The sequence below is a fragment of the Cnephaeus nilssonii genome (assembly GCF_951640355.1).
Source record: "Cnephaeus nilssonii genome assembly, chromosome: 7".
Taxonomy (NCBI): Eukaryota; Metazoa; Chordata; class Mammalia; order Chiroptera; family Vespertilionidae; genus Cnephaeus; species Cnephaeus nilssonii.
The window spans coordinates 28797809-28821826 of NC_137078.1; the positions used below are offsets into that span (position 1 = coordinate 28797809).

The 24018-nt window shown below is 38.0% G+C and overlaps 1 protein-coding gene across 5 annotated transcripts in view; it reads left to right on the forward strand.

Moving 5' to 3' along the window:
* CDKAL1 (CDKAL1 threonylcarbamoyladenosine tRNA methylthiotransferase) overlaps positions 1 to 24018 on the forward strand; it is a gene marked incomplete at its 5' end in the record, with an annotated part of 659036 nt that overhangs the window by 431545 nt on the left and 203473 nt on the right. For all 5 annotated transcript variants that reach the window (XM_079776595.1, XM_079776597.1, XM_079776596.1 and 2 more), the window contains one exon: positions 6716 to 6861. In XM_079776595.1, the coding sequence (XP_079632721.1) occupies positions 6716 to 6861 (146 nt within the window). The remainder of the gene's footprint in view (positions 1 to 6715; positions 6862 to 24018) is intronic.

Sequence of the window (24018 nt, forward strand, 5' to 3'; positions counted from 1 at the left end):
ACAGTTAGGGGCAATTGGGCCGGCAGGGGAGCAGTTAGATGTTGATCAGGCTGGCAGTACATTGGTTAGGGGGTGGTCAGGCTGGCAGGCATAAGTGGTTAGGGGCAATCAGGCAGAGGCAGGAGAGTGGTTGGGAGCCAGCAGTCCTGATTGTGAGAGGGATGTCCAACCGCCCGTTTAGGCCTGATCCCACTGGGATCAGGCCTAAATGGGCCGTTGGACATCCCTCAAGGGGTCCCAGATTGGAGAGGGTGCAGGCCTGGCTGAGGGATACCCTCCACGAATTTCGTGCACCGGGCCTCTAGTATTATATAATGTTTGAATCACCACCGATGTTACTGTTTCCATTTTAAAATTAGACACAGTAAAATTGACTTTTTTATGTGTGTTCAGTTTCATGATTTTTTACATGTATAGATTCATGTAACTATGACCATAAGGAGGATACAGAAACTCTCCTGATTTCTTGGCCTTAGCAGAGCAGAATCATAATTTAAAACTAAAGTGAATAATATCCGTTGAAAATAAATGTGTGTATAATTACAACTCTTAGGATTTTGACATTAGTATTAATGTGTACTTTTATCTCCATAATATAGTGTCTGCTTATTGACTCTGACACTGAGGTGAAGTGGTGATGGTAAAGGAACATCAAAATCCTTTAGCATTTCTGTGAAAGCTAATAGAACATTTGTCTCAACTTACTTTAATGCAGAGAACTGAAAATGTTAACTCTTTGCATTTTGGAAGTGAATTTTTTGTTATAATAAAGTTATAGATCACATTTAAATTGGCATCTGTTCACAATATCTAACCTTTTCATTTGGAACATAGGATTGGAAATATTCTCTTCTCATGCTCCTAATTCACTTCCTGATGCCACTAATGATCATACATTTTTAGATTGCTGAGAGTAAATGTAGGTGTTGGCAATTCACTTAGTGGCAGTTACAGTGTCATTAATGAAATAATGTTTAAAATATGTCTTACTTTATCTTGACTTGTATGTTCTGGGAGTGTTGAAAGTGACTCTAGAAATAGGATGTCCTGGAGCACAAGCATTTTGTGCTACTTAGACCTTGAGCTAGAAGTCTTTGTAGAACTTCCTCTATGTTCATTAAGTGATTGGGTCTTGCAGTCATTCATTCATTCAACTATATAATTTAAGTATTTTAAAGACAAGGAATTGATCAACAAAATGGGGAGAGACAGACAAACAAGTATACCCTTGGGATAGGAACATGTACAGTGAAATTGCAGGACGGGGAAATAAGTGCTAATAGAAGTGTAAGTGCTCTGTCATTGACAATAGAACTGCCTGGAAAAGTGATATTTAAAATAATAATATTGCTACAGCAGGGATGAACTTTGAAAACATGCTAAGTGCAATAAGCCAGACACAAAAGGATAAATATTGTATGACTTCATTTATAGGAGGTACCTAGAATAGTGACATTCATAGAGACAGAAAGTAAAGAGCTAAGAGGAAGCAGACATTGGGAGTTATTGTTTAATGGATAGAGAGTTTCAATTTGGGATGATGAAAAAGTTCTGGATATGAATGGTGGTGATGATTGCACAACTTCTGTATGTACTTAATGTCACTGAATTATATACCCCAAAACAATCAAAATGGTGAATTTTATGTTACATATATTTTACCACAATAAAACAAAAAACAATGGGAACCATAAAACTTTTTCATTTATAGCCCTACCCCCATTCTTCTAATCAAGATAATAGTTTTGCATGAAATGACATATTTAATAAATTCTAAAATCCTGTTCCATTTAATTGAAAAAATTAAATAAATTACATAGTTTAACATGGGTGACCCTTGAAAACATTATAAGTAAAAGAAGCCAGTTACAAAAGACATATTGTATGATTCTATTTATATGAAATGTCCAGAATAGCACTTTATAGAGCTAGAAAGTAAACTAGTGGTTGGTTGTTTAGGGCTGGGGGAAAGGAATTGTAGACTGAGGGACATCTATAAGAAACTGCTAGTGGGTACAGGGTTTGTTTTGGGGGAATGAAAATATTCTAAAATTAGACTGTGGTGAGGGTTGTGCCATCCTATAAATGTAGTTTAATTTAATTGCATACTTTTTATGGGTGAATTTTATGATATGCGAATTTTATCTCAGGCTATTTTTAAAATGCTTAAAGGTAATGGTGTAGTTTCTGTTTTTTGAGTATTGTCTTTCTTAGTCATGTACCTTAGGTTTCTTGAAAACAACATGACAGCGTAAAGTTTAGCATTTTAAATATGCATATACTTCCTAACAAAGCTATCAGCTGAGAGGGCTTTTTGATTGGTAATTATCAATGGGAATGCAGAGACATCTGAATGCAAGTATTAATATGTTTTATAACTCTCACACACTGAGGGACTTTGTTAAGCTGGTAGTGTTTATATTCGAAACTAGGTCGAATATGATGATTAATTTGATGACTGCAGGGCAATAAAAATGAAACTTAACATTTAAAGAAAAATGTTCCCATACACAGGGTTTCTTTTTAAAATTAAGCCTGTTTTCATTCAATTCATTATTTTTTCTTTGCTTTTTAAGTTTATAAAAATGTGGCAAACCTTGAGATCATTACCAGTTTGTAATAGGAGAGCTCAACGTAAAAGCACTAGTTAGAAACACTATTGTTCTGGTAATCTGGTTAGCCATTCTCTGGTCCTTACATATAAAATGGTCACCATCTGTATTCTAAGCAGCCTTGATACATCAACCCTTAAATTATAAATGTCCTTATATTAAAATAGATACTGTTTGCATGCACACTTACCTGTGTACTCAGACTCTCTCCCCCAGGTCAGAGCTCAGGTTGCTCAGGGCTGCCATTCTTCTGTTAGCCACACTTGAACTAAGTGCCCCTTTCTTTCTGATGAACCTGGACCCCATACATCATTTTCATACGACAGTACACTGTGAATCCAATCTGAAGCTCCTTTTAGAAATAGAACCAATGAAGTGTTTGAGTTTTACTTATGTATATATTGACTTGTATATTTACATATAATTTTTAACTTATTCCAAAAATCAAGGCAGGCTGATTACATGCTTATTTACCGGCTTGAATATGTGCTTGTTTACCTGCTTTAGCCAATTACTAATTGAAAATTTGTCTTCCTATCAAATATCAATTATATTTTAGACCTCTTTCTATGTATATTGATGCGGTTCTAACCCATATATCTTTATAAGTTTGGAGTTGCACTTGAACAGTTCCAGCCATTGTAGAGGTCCAGAGAGAGGACGAAAGCATAACCCCTGCTCCATCTTAGAAATCGGTCATCATATTGCAGAGCAGAAGCAAGGTAGCTCTTGGTATCTCTAGGAACAGGTTACACAGGAGGAATCACAGAGGAGAAGGCATCCCTTGCATGAGAGGCATCACAGAGGAGAAGGCATACTCTTATGTGAGGGGAATCAGGGAGAAGGCATCACTTGCATGAGAGAACCTTAGCTATAAACTGAACCTTCAAACAGAAGAATTTGGACAGGTGAAGAGATCAAAGGTTATCTTGAACCAACAGTGCTGAATGAGATCAGGATAGAAGAAAAAAACAAAACAAAAAATTTGTTTCTTTCGTGTACATTATGTGCAGACATGACTCTTAGTAGGCAAAATGTAGGCTTGAATGAGGGGCAACTTTATTTTCATTTTCTGTTCTGGTGCCTACCATTATAAAGTTATGAGTGGGAAGTTTTGAGATCCAAAGGGGAAACCCATCACATTTACCCTCCTTGTTTTCTATTAACAGTTTAGTTTGTAAATGGTCATACTGTAAGAGGGCAGGCTCCCTCCGGTGAGTTCCTATTTATAGCATAGGCCACCCTGTGTGTTTCTAGAGAAACTACACTACCCTTTCTGGTTGGGGTCATGTTTGCATGGAGACACCCTTCAAATTTATTTTATGTAGATCAATACAAATGACCTCTCCTTCACTTACTAGTTAAGGGAAGTAGCTTATTGAAAAGCTGTTCTACTTATTGATGGGTTTCCATTAATGTGTATGAAAATGTGTTTCCATGAATTTTACATACTCTCCAAGGAATAAGAAGATTAGATCATTTTTTTGTTTGTTTTAATCCTCACCCAAGAATATTTTTCCATTGACTTTTAGAGAGAGTGGAAGAGAGAGGGAAAGACAGAGAGAAACATCAATGTGAGAGAAATATATTAATTGGTTGCTTCCTGCACACACCCTGACCAGGGCCCAGGTTGGGGTGGAGCCTGCAACTGAGGTTTGTGCCTTGACTGGAATTGCACCCAGGACCCTTCAGTCCCCAGCTGGTGCTCTATCCAGGGTGGAGCCTGCAACTGAGGTTTGTGCCTTGACCGGAATTGCACCTAGGACCCTTCAGTCCCCAGCCGGTGCTCTATCCACTGAGCCAAACCATCTAGGGCAATATTAGGTCATTTACATATTGAGTGTTACATATAAGCACATACTAAATTATTTTATTTTCACTGTAGTCCAGTAGCCCTTTGAGGTGGAGATTACCACTGTTTTCCATTTTACAGATGAGAAAACCAAGGCATAGATATTAAGAGTGAAATTTTATTTCTCAAGTTTTTTTGTTTCATTTCCCCCCCCCCCCCCCCCCCCACTGTTTGGGAATGTGGATGTTCAGGTGTGAAGTGCGTGAAAGGCAGAGAACCATAGCAGAAGGCCAACATAGTTACTATAGGGTATATCATGATCAGTGTTACCCTAAGGCCTGCTGACTAAATACCCAGCCAAGGATTGTAACAGTTCTGTGAGGGGAAGTTTCTGATAATTGTTGATCAGTTATTTTTCTGCTAAATAAGAAATTCTTCAACTCCAGTTCCAATACATTAAACAAATAGTAACCAAATATAGTGAGGCATATTATACACTGAGTGGCCAGATTATTATGATCTCTGAATGCATAGTAATCTGGCCACTCAGTGTGTGTGTATACACACACACACACACACACACACACACACACACACACACACACACTGTATATATATTAGAGGCCCAGTGCATGAATTTGTGCATGGGTGGGGTCCGGCCAGCCTGGCCAGGGGGAGGGGACATGGGCGGTTGGCCGGCCTGCCTGCTGGTCGAACTCCTGGTTGAGGGGACAATTTACATATTAGCCTTTTATTATATAGGATATACACTGAGTAGCCAGATTATTATGTGTTCAGAGATAATAATAATCTGGCCACTCAGTATATAATCTGGTAGTGAAGGTAGATAAAAGATATCCATGAGTAATATTGTCTGGTTATTTGAATTTCTTAGCCAAACAGATTTTTTAAAACAACTAAGCTGCTACCAAGAAGGTGACAGATTTAATTGCTCTTCCACTTTGGTAAAAATGCCAATTTTCATAATCAATGGAAAGAAAAATGGAGAAACAGAGGGTATGGTTGATATATACGCATGACTTACCCCTGAATAACTAGGAGATGACCATATGGAATTAGCCGACTCTTTGACCCCATAAAATCTCTCAAAATATTGTTCTAAGGATAAAATAAAACAACATGTCAAAGTACAGGACTTTGGGAACTGAAAACCATTGGACACATGCAATTTATTTAAAAAAAAAGGTCCTTTCTTGACATTTTTTATCTCTATTGGATTCTTTGCACTCTTTTTGTCCTCTCCTTCCCTCCGTCCCTCCTTTTCCCCTTCACCTCCACCTGCTTTCCTGTCCTCCCATTGAGGAGGACACTGCTTGGAACAGTAGAGTTGGGCTAAATCAGCTATATTCCTCATTGTTTGCGGAGATGGTTATATTACTACAGCTTTCCTTTCATTACTCTTTTTCCTCCTCCCTTTGTATCCTTGGAGGAATCTTAAAACAATCTCTGGGTTTTCTAATTTGTTTCACTCAAATTTGCTCTCCTTAACTTTGCAAGATAAATTCTTCATCCTCTTCTCCCCTTATTTCTCTTCTCTGAAACTTGGTGGCATTTTAAAAGGTAGATGTCAGTAGTGACCAGGGCAAGTGTCATTGTCTGGTTCTCTGCCTTTTGCATAGTAAGTTCTCACAAAATGTGTTCATTAACTAGCTGGAAAAGAAATGGGTGAGTTATAGATTAATTTTTCTCCTTCATTTAAAAAAAAAATAAAAGTGTTGATGTGTCCTGAATTTGGAAACTTTATTCAAGCGCACAGGATTATATGGGACCAACTGTTTGTCTTAATACAGTTGGGGGGCAAAAGCAGGTTTACAGTTGTTCATATGGAAAATAATACAGTAATTAATAATAATACAGGAATAAAATAAACTCGTTTCACTTACTCACAACTGTAAACCTACTTTTGCCCACCCCTGTATTGCTGTTTCTCCTGGTACTAGTAATGCAATAGGCAGAATATAAAGCTGCTATGAGGCAAAGGAGAAGTGTTTATTTTGAAATATCAAAATTCTTTTTACTCTTTAGACATTACATGAGTTTATCTCTGTTTTGTCACCTAAGAGAAATGGTGAACGTGGGGAAATAACTCTGAAGTGGAATCATCCAAAAGGAATATTAAATTCCCAAATGTCATCAGAGCATACTGCAGGTGACATTCACTTTGAGAGCCTACATGACTCGTCTGCGTTCAGCTGTGTTTATTTGCTTCCACTTGTGAGTGCTGATCTGAAGGAAACCATTCCCTGATATGGTAAGGTGATTAATGTTTTCTCCTTCCATATTTTTAAAGGAAATGGCGAAAGTCCTTAATCACCCCCGTGTGTATGCTTTCCTGCACATACCAGTGCAGTCCGCCTCGGACGCCGTGCTCATGGCAATGAAGAGAGAATACTGCGTGGCTGACTTCAGGAGAGTGGTGGATTTTCTGAAAGAGAAGTAAGTCTCTTAGCACTTAAGAAAATGGCCATTTCTTTTTTCTTTTCAAAGCATGTGGCAAAATGCACTTATTGTAGCCACAATTAAAGGTACTAGAGAAAAGGTGAGATTTTTGAAGCTTTCAGAGCCTTTGCATCCTTAGACACCTTGATGTGGTTTTTTGCTTTCTCTCCACCTTCCATCTGTACATCATACAAGGTTAATTTGTGTAGGATTGCTAGTGCTTCCAAGGTAATGTGTATTGTGACCATTTTTATACCTGACCCACTAGAGGAAAACTGCTTTAAGCTTTGCTCTTCTTAAAATCTCCTTTCATGTGGCTTTTTGAATTTGCAGGCTGGTTTTGACATGGAGGTAGGCCACATCATGTCACTACACAATCAATAATTTTCTACTAAGTAGCATTTCTTGAAGAGTATCTGGAACGCCTTTGCTTTTACATGCTATCCCTGTGCTTTACTTGAAGAATTGTGAATTTATAAGGAGGTTTGGGGATTCAATTTTTTAAAGTTCAAATTGTTGTTGACCAAAATTAAGGCATTTTACACAATCTCAGGCATAAATGATCATTTTGTTTCCACAAAAACACTTGCAGTCCATAATTATATTCTTCAAAACTCCTTCTCATCATCATCAACATTGAATGCCTTCTGTGATTATACAAGGATACAGCAATGCCAGCCAAGGTCATAGAACTTTCTCAAATGGAGGGCAGTATTCTCCCTCTGGGGATATGTCATTTATCTGGCATATTTGTGGCATGAATCTTCCTACTTTCCATAATTTTCTTCCATATATTTTTCTTCTGTTGTTTTTCTTAATTAAGACAACTTTTATTTCCATCTTCTTGTTTATAATTATGTACCTTTGTACCATGTATTTTATGGTTATGATGGTTTTATATAAATTGTAAGCAATTATTTTTTCCACCGTCTATTAGTCACTTATCTTGACTACACACAGATCTTTTAAAATCTTTTTCTTCTATTTTCTTTCTCCTTCCTTCCTCACCTTTCCTTTATGTGTCTGTCTAATTTGTTTAGCCTCTAATCATTTCTTGATTATTCTAACCACCTGAAATAAAGACAGTGTGCATTCAGACAAATATAGCTAATTGTTTGAATACTCAAGCCAGTGAATAGAAGGTATATGTATTCTAGGATTCCAGAATAATGATCTCTAGGTATATACAGCCTCCAAAGTAGAAGATGGAAGAATGGCTGATCTCTACCACCTCTCATACTTTCTGATCTTGAACAGAAAGAACTGAGGTCAAGGCTAAAGAATAGGATTTTTATATTAGATCTGTCTGTTGTTGGCATGTATCTCTTTTTTACATTTATTCTTGCTTATTGTAGGTAAACTTGTCTCGTGTAAGAGTCCTTTTGGGCACGCCAGCACTAGTGAATAGAATGTTTTCAAAATTGAAAAAAAAACCTTGCATCTGTGACATTTCTTGTCTCTTGTTTACCAGAGCAGTAGCAAATAATGCACACAATTCATACCTGTTGCACAAGGTTTTGCCAAGTGCAGACATGCATCCTGTGTGCAGAATAGACTAGAACACTTTCCAAATGGTTTGTTGTATTCCTATGATTCAGTGAGGTTAAGGAATCAGCACCTCTTTTACCTCCATTTGGGTGAGTGCTGACTCAGTTGTTTGGGGAACTACTGTGGCTACTTCACTGGGCAACAATTTCACAACAAGTTCTAGCCTTTTATGTTGCTCCAAAGATGGACCTGTTAAATTTGTTGCATCTTGAACAGTTTCAATAGCATCCATGAGCTATATAGAGGTCAATGATGAGCACGTCAAAGTATTAGAAAATAGTTTCTTTATTTATGGGCTAAGCTCGTAGTCCTTTCTTTGGATTCCAAGTTACCCTGAGGCATCCATGGAGCTTTCCTTGAACCATTTCAGCTGGGTGGAAGATCCTAGAACCAAGTCCTCCACTTAGGCATCTCCAGTGTTTCCAGCTCTAGCGATCCCAGGAGAGGATATTGGAGATGCCTAGAGAAGACACCCATCCCACATCCATTGATCCACAGTTTCAGTTTCAAGTGCTGTGAATCACTGGAATTGTAGAGTATGGTCTAACCACTTAACATCCCCAAGAGGGCTTTTTTTTTCTTTCTTTCAACTCTGCATTAGTATATGCAGTGAGGGCAGAAGCAATCATGGTATACAATTTCACACTTAGTTGTAATTTTATAATCTATAAGATGTATTGAAAGACTGTAGCATGCAGCCAATAAAATATATCTGATATAGATAGCTGATGACTGAGAATAATTACTAGTACCCTTTGAAAAAAAAAAAATCGTATTATCACTACCAATATGCTAATCCTTGACTAGTTTTATACAGTTCATCAGCCAAAATACTGTATATTTAGTTCAGTCCATTCCGTTGTTGCTTGTAACATACCCTCACTCCTGTGAGGACACTATGACCCAGCTTTGCTCGCTAGTGGAAGAGTTTCCCTGTCCTCTCAAGGACGTGAACCCACCCAGGGAATAATTTTCAACTAGAATGGACATTTAGAAATAAATTGCATATTTTAAACAGACCTCTGGTCTGATATTCTGCTTATTTCTTTCTATAAAAATACTATGACTTTGTGCCAAACAGATTAGTGCTTATTGGAAACACCAGAGTTTCAGCGGTTCTATAGAACCACTAGTCTGGATAACAGATCCAGCACAAAAACTGTTTTGTCCAGTTTATTGAAATTCAATACAGTATTGTCATTCTTAGAAAAAGGGTCTAGCACTCTCATGTCGCCCTGTTTTATGCTTCCCACTGTGCCCTACAGTGGCCCTGGCCTACAGCCCTGCGAGGGGTGCTCTCTCTCCTGGTTTTCAGCTCCTGTATAAATGGGCCCCTTTTCATTCACATGTCCTTTCCTCCTCAGCAGTCTTTCAAGCCTTTTTTGTGTGATAAGCCCTTATTTTTTCCCAGCAGTGTGAGGCTTCTTAAATAGTCATCTTATCAATTAAGGACCAGGTATTTTCTAATCTGTTTCCTCAAAAAATTCAGTCTTTAAAAAAACCTATAGCACTTAAGACTAAAATCCAAACTATGGGAGTTTCCCTGAAGCTTCGGGCTCATAAACGCTAATTCAGCAGCATGCCTGGTGCCATGTTTCTCAAACAGTGGAGGTGAAATCTTTTTAATTAATTTTCTTTATAGTTGAAATTGGCCCGAGTTATTACTGGGAGCAATATAAGTTTACATACGAGCCAACTTGAAGCTGATTCATTATTCCCTTCGTTTGTTTGAAAGTTGGCAACTGTTATCATAACAGCAGCGGGATTGGAGATAACCTAGCAGAGCTGGCACATGTTGAGGCCTATGGGAGTTTATTAAATCATGCAACCTTTGCAAAGAAAAGTGTCTAAATTACTTAATACACTAATTTAAGACAGTAGGCCAGAGCAGACAATCATATGACTTAAATTATTATAGTCAGATGCATTCATCAGTCAGAAAATTAAGAAATTTGCTGTTTTTATTTAAGTGGATAAGATGATTTCTGGAAATATAAAATGGGATTTGTAGGGATACGAAAAAAAAACAAAAACACCTACCTAAAACAAAGCAAGAGGTGCAATTCTAGTTTTAGATTCATGTTTTTATAATTTTTAATAAACACCTCAGAAATTTATTTTTTAAATTACCAGCCACTTAACTGCCTCTTCTTTGATCTTTTAAGCACATACCTGGGATAAAAAGAGTATAAAGCTTAAATTATTTTTATTTTCTTGTGTAATTTTGAGAGTTATTTCCCAGTGAGAGGAATTTTCACTTTGATATGGTCAGGATGATGTAATTTGGGTTCCCAGGGCCTTGGACATAGACTTTATTTGTCCACCTCAGTGGAGCAGTATTGTCTTTACACGATTACTCTCCAAAATAAACCATATATTCACATATGTTAAAAAATGACAACATGCAGAGTTCTTCCACTATATGTTCTAATGCTAAGTAAAAGATCCCCAAGTCCTCAGATCCACACAGGACTGTGGGAAAGCAGGATGTAAGAATGGCCAGAAATGAAGCAGTTTATCTATTCGGACCTAACTGTTTACACAAATCATTTTGTTGGAAGTCCAGTGTGGCCTTTTGGTCTGTGTTAACTAGACCTTAAACTTGGGAGACCAGATCCATCTCCCTCACTCAGTAACTACACTGTGAATTCATGAGCACTATATTTTTACCTGCAAGTAGCATAGATGGAAAGTTAAACCTTACTGTAGCATCTTTGTGTTGACTTCTAATTCCATGACATTATCCAGCTCAGGATTTGCCAATATCATTCGTTAATGTACAATCTGCAGTGGATAAAATATTAACTCTTTTAGCATTGTGGCATCTATTTGCACACCCTTGAGTTTATTGTACCCAGCGATTGCCTAGTGAAGTATAAAGCTTGAATTATTTTTATTTTCTTGTGTAATTTTGAAAGAGTTATTTCCCAGTGAGAGGAATTTTCACTTTGATATGGTCAGGATGATGTAATTTGGGTTCCCAGGGCCTTGGACATAGACTTTATTTGTCTACCTCAGTGGAGCAGTATTGTCTTTACACAGTTACTCTCCAAAATAAACCATATATTCACATACCAATAACTAGCAACCAATAACTAGCAACCAATAACTAATGAGCACTGAGGGGTTAAGGGGGACTTTCGTGGGGAGGACTAGAGGGAAGTAGCAGCCTTGCGGAGAAAGGTTTGTTCTCTGACCTGTCCACTGTGTACTCAGACAGTGAGGGGGCCCAAGGGCACGGGGCTAGGTCACTTGGCAGGATGACTTCTGGAAGTGAGTCACTGACTAATCTCATGTTGTCCAGCCTATCTTATGACATACTTTCCCAGTCTGTCTGCAGAAAATGATGCTAAATCATTAACATACCGAGTTATTTTTCTTCCTTTCATTAGTCCCCATCATCCATGTGTCCTGGAACACAATCTGATAAAAGACAAGTTATGTTCAAGTTGTATTTTATTCTGTTTTTTCTTCTATCTTGTTTTAGTACTAGTGTCTTGGAGACACAAGTAGCAATATTTGTCAGATTAGAAGAAAAAGAAATTGAAATAAAAAAGAATGATTCAGCAAGGATTGGATAATTAAGGTTTCTTTCAGATGCATTCCCAGATGTGTTTTTGTTCACCGAATGACCACCTCCAAAATAATTAGGGAAAATACTTCCCTCAAAGATATTTTCTGGCTTTATTTCATCACTTCTAATATCTTTAGGTGGTTATTTTGGGTGTCCCTAAGGTCTTGTTCACTGTTTTATCTTTTCTTATATTTCTTTCTGAGGTAGTGAAGTTCTTTTATTTTCCCTTCTGTCCCTTGCTACTTTTCAGGAGAATGAATACATATCATTGGAACACTTACACAACAGAAAAAAAAATGGCTTTTTTCTTTTGCAACATGTTATATTTATATTTGGAAGATTTTTATATCATCTACTAAATTCCTTATGATTTGGAGATTACCCCAAATTTGATTCAGTAGTGTGAAGACAAGTAAATTTTCTATTGATTTCGTTTTCTGTTTTTCTTCTAGTCTGGTCAAGAGAGAAATCTCATCATTCCTAATCTCCTTCTATTTTACATCCTTCCTGTATAATATGATTGTGTTATTCCTTTCAGAAACTGAGACACTATGTTCCTTTAACCATTTGTACATTTTTCTCTACCTCAACATTGGTTGTACACATAAGAGTCAAACCCTATATCTATGAAGTCATATACTAATGGTAAGCATTTTTCCTTTCAGAGTGCCTTTCCTACCCTGGGGGACTAACGCATTGTCATGATATTGTCACAAAAGCCTAGCCAAATATGTAATATGAGTATTTTTAATCTGTTCCTATAAAAAATGTCAGGATTTACAATGCTGAAAAAGCCTGGTTAAAAAGCCCAGAACTGTTTTAATGCGTAATGGGACTAGATGCTCGGTTTCTGCTCTGTAGCAATTTTCCTACCAATTCTTGTAATACATATTAATGATTATTTTTATATATATACTAGAGGCCCAATGCACGAAATTCATGCAAGGGCCTTGGCCCCGGCCCCAGCCCCCGCCCACCACCACCAAGGCCGGGGGGCCTCTGCCGCCTCTGCTGCGGCCCCCGCCTGCTGCGGCTTTGACCGGAAGGAAGGACGTCTGGTCTAATTAGCATATTACCCTTTTATTATTATAGATATTTTTTATTGATTTCAGAGAGGAAGGGAGATGGAGAGAGAGATAGAATCATCAGTTATGAGAGAGAATCATCAATCAGCTGCCTCCAGCATGCCCACACTTGGATTGAGCCCACAACCTGGGCATGTGCCCTGACGGGGAATTGAACCCTGACCTCCTGGTTCATAGGTCGATGCTCAACCACTGAGCCACCCCAGCCAGGCAGTGATTGTTTTTTCTTTTTTTATTTATTTATCAGTTTTCTGCCCAGCACTGTAATAAATGGGACAGTAAAACACCAATAATAATATGGTAATAGTAATAAAATCAATGGCTAATATTTTTTAGTTTTACTTTCCTGCCAAGCACTGTTGTGACGGCATTGCATGTATTAGTGTATTTAAACCTTAAAGCTCAAGGATGTCAGCAATTTCCCCGTGGTCATGCAGTTAGTGATAGAACCTTGATGAAAACTCAGGCCATGTGATTCCTGAGCCGGTCAGTACTGAACCACTGTGCTCTACTGTTATGCTAATCGAAGGCATGTTGCTCTAGCAATGGAAACAATAATATGGACTCAACAATGTTGAAAAGATAGAATTTTCACTGTGATCTTGGAAGGAAGGATGAGGAACATAGACATGAGTGTCAAAGATGGCTCCCTGGTGTCTTAGCTCAAGGCATAGTAAAAGATGATAGGAGAATGAGAACAAGGAGGAATTTGGGTGGAAGTGATAATGAGTTTAGTTTTGGACATATTGAATTTGAAATGCTTGTGTAGAAAATTGAGGAGAGAGCCCCTAAGCTGTAGAAAAACTGGGTCAAGAGCCCAGGAGGGAGCTGACGATTGAGGGATAAATGCTTGGGAGTAACCAGCATTTTCATAGTAGATAAAGCTGTGTTGATGAGATCAATCAGAAGAAAGGAAGTGGAAGGCTAGGAACAGAAGTCTAGAAATCACCAACATTGGAGTGATGGAAAAGGAGAAAGGATCCTGTGGCAGAGTTTTAAAAGGCATGGTCAGGCCAATGTAGGAGGATATCCAGAAGAAATGACACTACAAAAGCCAAGTGACATTGGCAGTTTTAGGAAAATGAAAATGGTAAGGGTCAAATGTCAACTAGAGTTGCCTCCTGTAAGTAGACACGGGGCTAGGTGCTCTGGGTTATATGAAAAAAATTATTGTTGGATTACTTTCCCAAGTACTGTAAGTGGTCAAAGGCTGTTGAGATGTAGTGATGTCTCAGATCAGAACAAGTCTCCATGTATCTCTGTTGACTGCTGCATCCCCAGTTTTTAGCACAGTGCTGGGTTTGTGCTCTGATTCCTGTATATACAGTATCGAGAGATCCCCTTTTGCCCCCATCACCATCCTGTATCCACAGTATCGAGGGACATAAGAGCAAGAGGCAGGATAGTATGTAGGTATACCGGTTAATAATGTGGATTTTGTAATCAAAGAAAACACGATAATTTCAAGAGAAACATCAAAAGTGCTTTATTCAAAGTAATGTCCATCGCTAGCTACACATTTCCCCATCTTTCAGGTAATTTGTGGATATTGTCCCAATAGAACTTTTCTTGCTTTGAGGAAAACCATTCAGAGACCCAGTTTTCCACTTCTTCGTATGTTTTGAAGTGCTGCTCAGAAAGTGCTTGTGCCATCGATCAGAGCAAGTGGTAATCTGAAGGAGCAAGGTTTGTGAATACAGCGGGTGGGTTAATACTTCCCAGGCAACATGTCTTTAACTGGTTTTGAAATGTGTGATGGTGCGTCATCATGAAGCAAAATTACTTTGCCGTGTCTTCTGGAACATTCTAGTTGTTTCACGATCAAAGCATGGTTCAAATTGATTATTTGTTGTTGGTAGCAATCAGTATTAACGGTTTCACCTGGTTTTAGAAGCTCATAAAACACCACACCTTCCTGATCCCACCAAAGGCAGAGCATTGTCTTCTTTCCAAAGCGATTTGACCTTGCAGTCGATGTTGATGGTTGACCTGGATCAACCCATGAATTTGTGCATTTGGGATTCTCAAAATAAATCCACTTTTCATCGCCAGTCACAATTTGATGCAAAAAAGACTTTCGTGCCATTGAAGCAACATTTTACTGATGACTTTTCGGTTTTGCATTTGTCTTTCATTCAGCTGACGTGGCACCCATTTTCCTTCCTTTAAAGAATTTCCCGTTGCTTGTAAATGATCAGAAATTATGTGCTGAGCAACATTTAATCTTTCTGCAAGTTGTTTTTGAGTTTGACACGCATCTTCATCCAATAATGCTTGTAATTGTTGGTCTTCAAATTTTTTTGGTTGACCTGCATGTTCTTTGTCTTTCACATCGAAATCATCACTTTTAAAGCATATAAACCAGTGTCCACAAGTATCTTGAGATGGAGCATGTTCACCATAAGCTTCCTGAAATATTCAGCAGCAGTTTTCTTCAAAATAAAGTAATGAATTAAAACTTCCCGCAAATGCTCTTTTTTGGCACAAAATTCGACATTTTTAAGTGTAAAAATATCTGATGTTAACACCTTCAGAAAATTTGACATATGAAGTTTTGAAGCTTGTTGTCAATACAACAAAATATCATACATATCAAATCGCATATATATCAACATATGTGTAACTCCATCTATTGAAAAAAAAACCCGCATTATTAACCAGTACACCTAGTACTTGTTCAATGAATGCCACTTACTCTGGAACCAATAAAATTAAGGCTTAGAATAGTATTTCTCAGTCTGTTTTAATTAAAGTCCTCTTTTCATAATCAAGAAAATCCCTTGCTCTTTGCAGAGAAGCTGATATATTACCTTTAATGAAACAATACTCTGTCTTCTTAGAGTCTGTGAATCCCTGCTGGTTAATAGCTAACAGTAATTATTAGGTAACATGTATTGAGTGTATAATATGTTGAATGTAATATGCTCAGTACTTTGCATAGATTAACTAACCTAATTTTCACAATAGCACATACTAAAGAGGAGATATTATTACCCCATTTTATAGGTGAGGAAATGAAGGCACATAGAGCTTAGTGACTTGTGCAATCACTGGCTATTAACTGGAAGAGTTCAGATTCAAGCACCAGCCTGGTAACCACCAAACTTTATTCATTGCTACTATGGCATTTAGCCTTCCAGTTAGGGTGATATTTGGAAATATTAGGGATGATCATACTTTTCCAATTAAAAATAGTTCTATAGGGAATTTTATATTACACATACTTTCTCTTAAATTTTAATGTATCTTCCTATAGTCAGTGTCCCTTCTTTTCTACTCTCACTCGCCATGCAGGTGGAGAGGCACTGGGTAAGGGGGTGATAAAAAGCTGTTTTTGAACATGACCACATGGTGAAAAACTACAAATAGAAGTAATGAGTAGTTTATCTGTACCAACATCTTTAACTGTGATCTGCAGTTTCTGTGAGAAGTGTGTGTACAGGTACACGTTTTAAAATAAAAGTGTTGTATTTCTGGTTATTATATGTTGCAGATCTATTATCCTACATAATCTGCTGTGTTTCTAAACCTTTGTAAGTCCTCATTTCTGCCTCCTGTTTATCTTTCTTTCCTAGAGCCAAGTATATTAATTCCTCAGCTCAACCTCCTGCTTATAAACAGCCTCAACCCCTAGCACTGATCCATTTTATCACTTGCTGCTGGCACAAGGAGTGAGTCAGTTATTGGTCACTCTTGCCTCCCATACTCAACATTATTCTCTGAGGGACATTTACTGAATCTGCATTATTACATCTAGGACCTTATGTTCCTGAACCAGGAAGAACTCAAGGGAGTAGGTGCAGTGCATGTGATTTGAATGTTCTACTAGACTTTGCAGTAATATCTGAAAGGTACTATAACTAAGTCAGCAGCAAACAGTGAGGAAAATGGGATAATGTAACCCATAATTTTTTTTTAATTTATCTTTATTGTTGAAAGTATTGTAGGTGCCCATTTCTCCCTCATTGTCCTTCCTCCCCCATCATTGTCTTTAAAGATTGAATTTCAGACTATTAAGATCTGAACAACTTGAATTCTGGAAGTAAGACCCCTCAAAATCACTGTGAATTAATATGAATTTCAAAGGAGCCAAAATCTTGCATTTACTCAATATTTGTTGCTTATAGACTACTAGTAGCCCTGCGCATGAATCCGTGCACCAGTAGCTCGCCAGTAGCTCACTGCCACCCTCCAGTAGCTCTCCGCCCACTGCCTCGCCCTCCTGTAGCTCCCCCCGCTCCCCTCTCTCCGCTGCCCCTCATAGCTTGCTGCCCTACCCCCTCCTGTAGCTCTCCATTGCCTGCTTGTAGCTCGCTGCCCCACCCTCCTGCTGATCCGTGATCTGGTCCTTACGTAATTGGTTGTTACGCTTCATGGAGTAACGACCATTTGCATATTACATCTTTATTATATAGGATATAGGCATTGTTAGGTATAGAATATTAAGAGATTAGTAAAACTTGGTAACTGTCTTCTAATGACTGACATACTTATTGGGGTGGGAGGAGCATAAATGTTTATTATAGGCTTTCCATGGATAAGAAAGAAATACTGGTTTGATCCTATGTGGAGTACTACATGTGATAGGACCTAAAAGTATGGAACTGGTTTAGTTGGGCAGCAGGTAGGAAGGACTCATGCAGGTTGTGAAGCTAATTAATATGTTATATGTTAGCAATTTATTTGGTCAAATTGTCACCTGCTGAATCTTGGAAGATAGACCAAGTATTAACTAAGTCTGTAGCAGTAGAAGTGTCACCAAAAATTCAGAATGTTAAATATCAGCTGGTTCCTTAGTGATCTTAGCAACAAGGAACTCAGACAAGGGCTAGCCAATTGCACACTGAGATTTAAAAAAACAAACTTTGCTAAGAAACTTTGCTCTGTTTGTGGATTACAATCTAATTTGATTGAGACCCCTGTAATTTTGAAGTTTGCAGGCTTGCAAAAGCCAAGCAAAACAATTATAAGCATTGGCTACAGTGCCACAGCCACCAGAGAAAGTAGAGTCCCTCATACACTGTTGCCGTTTTCTGGCAGTGATGGGATTAAGTGTGTTTTATATGGCCTCAAGGAGGTCAACAGTAAATTTAGAAGCAGTATGGGTGGTGGATAGAAGAAAGGACAGAGGCCAACGATAAAAGGTAGAGTCCTCAAGTTCAAAACTATGTCCAGACATGAATTTTTACTACATTCTCTATGACAAGAAATAGAGTGGAAGCATACTAAGATTTTAAGGGAATTGGGTTACCTAAGATATACCAGGATTGTCTGCATAACCTGTGACTACAACTCTTAAAGCAAGTTCCAGGCCTCAGATCAGCACCAGAAGGAAGCAGTCATGGAACCCACTTAGAAGAGCCTGTCCCTTAATGCCTGCCCACGAGGGGCCATGGAGGACAGGAGCAGTGGAAAACAGTGAACTGGAGAGTTTCACCCGAGGGAAAGCCAGGGCTCATCAGTATGGTAAGAACTCCTCAGTGCCAGGTGGAAAGTCTTCATGCCTCCTACAAAGCAGGTCTTGAAATTCCTATCCAGTAGTTGCTTATGTGGGTTTCCCATTCTCTCGTTTCTCAAATGGAAGTTTTAAAAATTGTGACTATCTCATATATACTCCATTTTAAATGGGGAACTTGGGATTGCCCTTCAGTTTATAGCCATCGGTCCTCCGAAATCCACGTATAGACCTGAAAAGGTCAGCGCATTCAGTAGAGGTCATGATGGACAGCAGGACAGGTTAAAAGGATAGGCTTGGGTTACTCCTCTTAGGAAAATGGTAAATTCTGCATGTAGCGGGCGGTGTGGCCAAACAACAGAGACTGTGGCAGAGACTACGAGTTGTCCCCCTCCATCCCGCCTTCCCGCATTTTCAACAGCACCCTTTGTTTTCAGATGGGCACAGGCCACTCAAACTGAAGACTACCTTGCTTAGCCTTTCTTTCAACTACCTTTGACATGTGGCTAAGTTCTGACCAATTGGATGTAATCAAAGTGACAGGTGTGATTTGCAGAAAGTATTTAAAGGGGAGGAATACATACCCTTCATTGCCCTTCACCTTCCTACAGACTGGAATGCAGACTTGATGGCTGGCGCTCACATAGGCCACCTTGCACACGATGAAAGCTGTGCCTTGCTTCCCTGATATGTCTAAAGCAGCTCTCCTGCCTGCTCTGGAGTTCACTTACACGACTGCAAAGTAAACTTCTACTTTCTTTATGCCATTCTTTTTATTTCAAACCAAACTATAACTTTTATATACATAAATATACAAAAGCTTTTTAAAAGTTTTGATGTTATGGTTTGATAGCTACTCCTATTAAGAATTGAATTTATAATCACCTCTAAGCATCTGCTTCTAAGTACCTAGTTGTTTTCTCTTAGGTGTCATACCTGGTTTTGCACACAAGCCAATTTATACTCTTTATCTTTTTTTAAATTTTTTTTTGCTGGTGGTGATGTTTTCATTTTGTAAAACGAATTGTTTCTACTAAAACAATCTCACAAACTAAAACAATATTTTGGCATATTATTGGTTGTCTATTTTGAATAGCTATCAGAAAATACCATTTTATGAAAGACAAAGAAATTTAACTCCTAGATCTTATTTTTTTCTAATATCAAACAAGAATCAGTGTTACCTCAATTTTTTTGTTTTGTTTTGATTTCTTTTCTGTGGTGTGTATGTAGCAGTTGCTTCAGCCTCAGGGTAAGTCTTTTCTTATAGCTGATCCTTCCATCCCCTGATTCCATCACACTACATAAAAAAAATAAGGACAAGTTCTTACATATATTTCTTCTGCCACCATTTCCAATTCAAGATGCCCAGTACATTCAAGTTGGCTTGCTGCCAGAATTACTATTTTTATGTAGCAACTGAAATAGCTCATGTTTATCTTTTGTCTGTGCAGGCTTATTTCAAACCCAGTATTTCCTCTGATTGGTGTGGGGTTACTTGCATGATCTGTTCCTGCTTTAATTTGTGTCTTAAATTCTTAAAAGAATTTTCTCCTTATAAACTAATTTATTTTTATGATTGGAATCAATAGTTTCTTGTTAAAAAGCCTTTAGAGTGAACAGACCTCTCTTCCCTTATTTATTAGACTAACTAGAGGCCCGATGCACGAAGATTTGTGCAAGAATAGGCCTTTCTTCCCCTGGCTGCCAGCACCGGTTTCCCTCCAGCACCCAGGACCCGGGCCTTCGCTCTGGCCACTGCCTCCCGCCTTCGCTCCGGCTGCCACCATCTTTGTCGCATTAATTTGCATATTCCCTCCTTATTGGCTCTGGGCGCCGCCATCTTTGTCATGAAATGATGGTCAATTTGCATATTACTTTTTTATTAGATAGGGTTGTTTTTAGTCTAATCATATAAATAAGACCAAGCATCAAACTCCTTGGAAAATGCAATTTTAACTCCACTGTCCAATAATGAATCTTTTTAAATATACTTTTCCCTTATTTGTTGTGGATAAATCTTTTAATTGCATCTTGAAAAAATATATTATTCTTTTGAGGGTTTTTTCCAGAAAATTTTATTTAATTTTTCAATTTGTTCTATTTCTTATCCACTATTCTAATTTGGTTTCATTTTTAAATTTCTCCCTTTTAAATAATTTGTACTTTTAACCTTTTGCACTCGGATGTTGAGTGTGACTCGACACGGTTAGCATCAGTAGCAGCTCGAGAAAAAAGCAAGCGAGTGCAAAGGGTTACAAATCATGATGCAATTAAACATTTAAAAATTTAAGAGTGTTTTTCTATTTGTAAAAAAGACATAATCCAGGTACATAGGGAGTTTAAGAAAAACTGTTGCTTAAATTGTAATGAATTTTAAAATACTATTTCTTGTGCATGAAAGATATAAGTATGTTTTCTCTTTCTATAGGCTAAAATAAATTTGAAATCCCAAAAATATACTAATAGAAAAATAGCATTAGCATAAAAATAGCCTTAGAATTATGACTTTTTCTATATACAGCAGGTCCTTGAATAATGTCATCTATATATATATATATATAAAAGGCTAATATGCTAAGTATCTATCTGGGTAATGATGTCACGTAGCAACACCCGGCTTCCTCTCCCTAGCGATGACTAGCCTCCTTGCAGTTTCTTCAGCCCAGGAACACTACTTGCTTTATAGCCAGGTGCATACATTTCACACTGTAACCAAATATCTGTGAAGCATTTTCCCATGACTCATCTCATTTGGTCCTCATAGAAGTCCTGGAGTAGGTAGATAGGAGATTTGGTGGAATCCTATTTTCTTTTCATTAGCCGGAAAATGGAGATTTAGAAAGTTTAGAAACTTGACCCAACTCAAAAGAATTAAGAAATGGTGGACCTTGAAAATGACTTCAGGTTTTCCCACTGTGCAGAATATAGTCAAAAACTGCTGCAGTTAAATATTTTACCCTTTGTTCTCCCTGTGTGATCTACAATAATAATCTGCTTCATGTTGATATTTACTGCTGTGTTGCTGACAATTACCTGAAAGAGAAGTTGGGGTGCTTCACTGGGCTAGAAAAGTATATCTACACAGAAAGCAGGTTTAATTAAGCAAGTTTATTCTATATCTATATATATAAAAGACTAAGTTGACTCACACATGTGTGATACATATAAAGCTTTTGCTGGCACCAATTTCAAGTGTGTGTTTCAATCTGTCACTGTTGATCATGAATTTGGTTGACACTTCTATTATAGAGAAAGGGTGAATAGCGATACTAAAATATTTCTTCTAATTAATTTTCTTTCAATACACACGAATTTGTGCACTGGGCCACTAGTTAAGTTATAACATTGATGAAGGAAAAAAATAACGATTCCCAGCAGAGGCCACTGTCCCTGTGGAGTGTGAACATTCTCCCCATGTCTGTGTAGGTTTTCTCAGGTGCTCCAGTTTCCTCTCATGTTCCAAATATGCACAGTTAGGTGAATTGGCATGTCCACATGGTTCTTGTGGGTGTGGGTGGCCCTGCAATGAGAGATGGGGCGTGGGGTGGGCACCTTACACTCTGAGCTGCTGGGAGTGGCTCTGCCAAGCAAGACCCTGAACTGGAATAAGCAGGCTGGAAAATCATTATCTGACTTGTTTTTATTAACACTTCTCAAATGTATTAAAGCGCACATTTAGTTCAGTGTTTAATATTAGGAGTGTTTTAGGTCTCTGCTAGAAGTTTGGCGATGTTTTTGTGACCAGAATTATGCCCAGGAACCTAACTCTTATTTCTATCAATTAGCCTAGGGTAGAATTGGTTATATGTTGTTTCACTTAAGGTGTGGTTTCCAGAACCTATCCACGATGTTAAGTGAGGACTTACTATTTATTAATACTCACTGCCTTCAAATAATAATTATATTGATTACTAATATTTATTGCACACTTAATGCCCCAGTCACTCTTCAGATCGGTTGATATATATATAAACTCATTGAATCCTTACAACGACTCTGGGAGACAGGTTTCATTGATACTTTACATGAGAGACAACTAAGACACAGAGACCTGAAGTTGCATAGGTAGTAGGCTGCCTGGTGCAGACTCCAGTGTGTTCTGCGGGCTGTCATATCTCACACACTCTGCTCTAATGAGTGCTACCCCAACACCGGCTCAGAGACCACCTGTCTGTACACTCTTTGCTGTCCGTGTACAACAAAATCATTTGACATTTCCAAAACATCAGTTTATGGTGTGTTTTTTAGTAATTCACTTCAGTCGTGTTCCAGAAATGTCAGTCCATAATGAATTGGAGGGAAAACCGGTTACTCAAGAAGCACTGCTCTAAATAGAGTGCCTTTTTTGCTGTTTGGTGCTTTTAAATTCATACTTTTATTCACTTCTCACAGTAACCCTCCAAAGTGTGTGTTGCTAGTCCTGTGTTTTAGGTTGAGAAACTAAAGATCAGAGAAGGTATATATGTGGTGGGTTTGGAATTCAAAGCCTGCTTTTTATTCTGTAACACAAAGAAACGTATTCTTCTGTCCCTGGTAACATTCATATTGGAACATTTAATTACCTATTTAAATTTGTTAAAACCTTTGAAGACATTTGTTTTCTTTTTGCCAGTTATCTTTATAAATGAGAAGTTAGATTGAATAACTAAGATTTGTTTATAAAATTTGACTCATTAAACCTAAAAAGAATGATACAACATAGTCATTTATTACTCCTTTGTTAAGACATTATTTTTATGACTTCTTAGAAATGATTTTTAACTTTATGTGTTTTTTTGGCTACCGTAGTTCCATCTATTAGCAACTATTTCTTAGAATGGGAGATTCAGATGTTTTTGCTGCAGCTTCTAGTTGTAATGGCAGACTGTGATTTAGCAGTCCCTCAGTGTCCTCATCTGTAAAATAAAAAGGTGAGCTAAACTATTTTAATTCCAGTCTAATTAAAAAATGCTGATATTTTCCTTCGTTTAGCTTTTCCTTTTCTATTTTCCAGCTATCTCTGTTCTCCAGAAACCCTTACCTTGCTCTGTTACAACTGCACTTCATTCCTCCTCATGGCCCATTTTCTTTTGAAAAATGACCCCTGCGGCCTGTCCCACCTTCTCCACTTTCCATCCCTTGCTTGGTCAGCTGTAATCTAGCTTCTGCTCACTCTCCTTCATCATGACTACTGTTAAATTCCTAATGGTAGACTCCAGGCAGTCTTCCTTTCTTTTTTTTTTTTTTTTCTTAAGTTGGCCAACCCCTACCTCCTTGAATCAGTTTTAGTCTTTCCCTTCCTCCCCTCTTCCTTCCCTCCTTTCCCACCCTCTCCCCTCACATACATATATCTGATCTATCTGGCTGTTGAATGAGAACTCTCCACCTCTGTGTTCTTCAAGCACCCAGTCCTCACCTTTCCCACTAACTCTTCCTGCCCTCCTTTTTATCTTAGTAAAAGACCCCATTACCCATCTAACCAAATCAGAAGCAGTTTTTTGGACTGACTT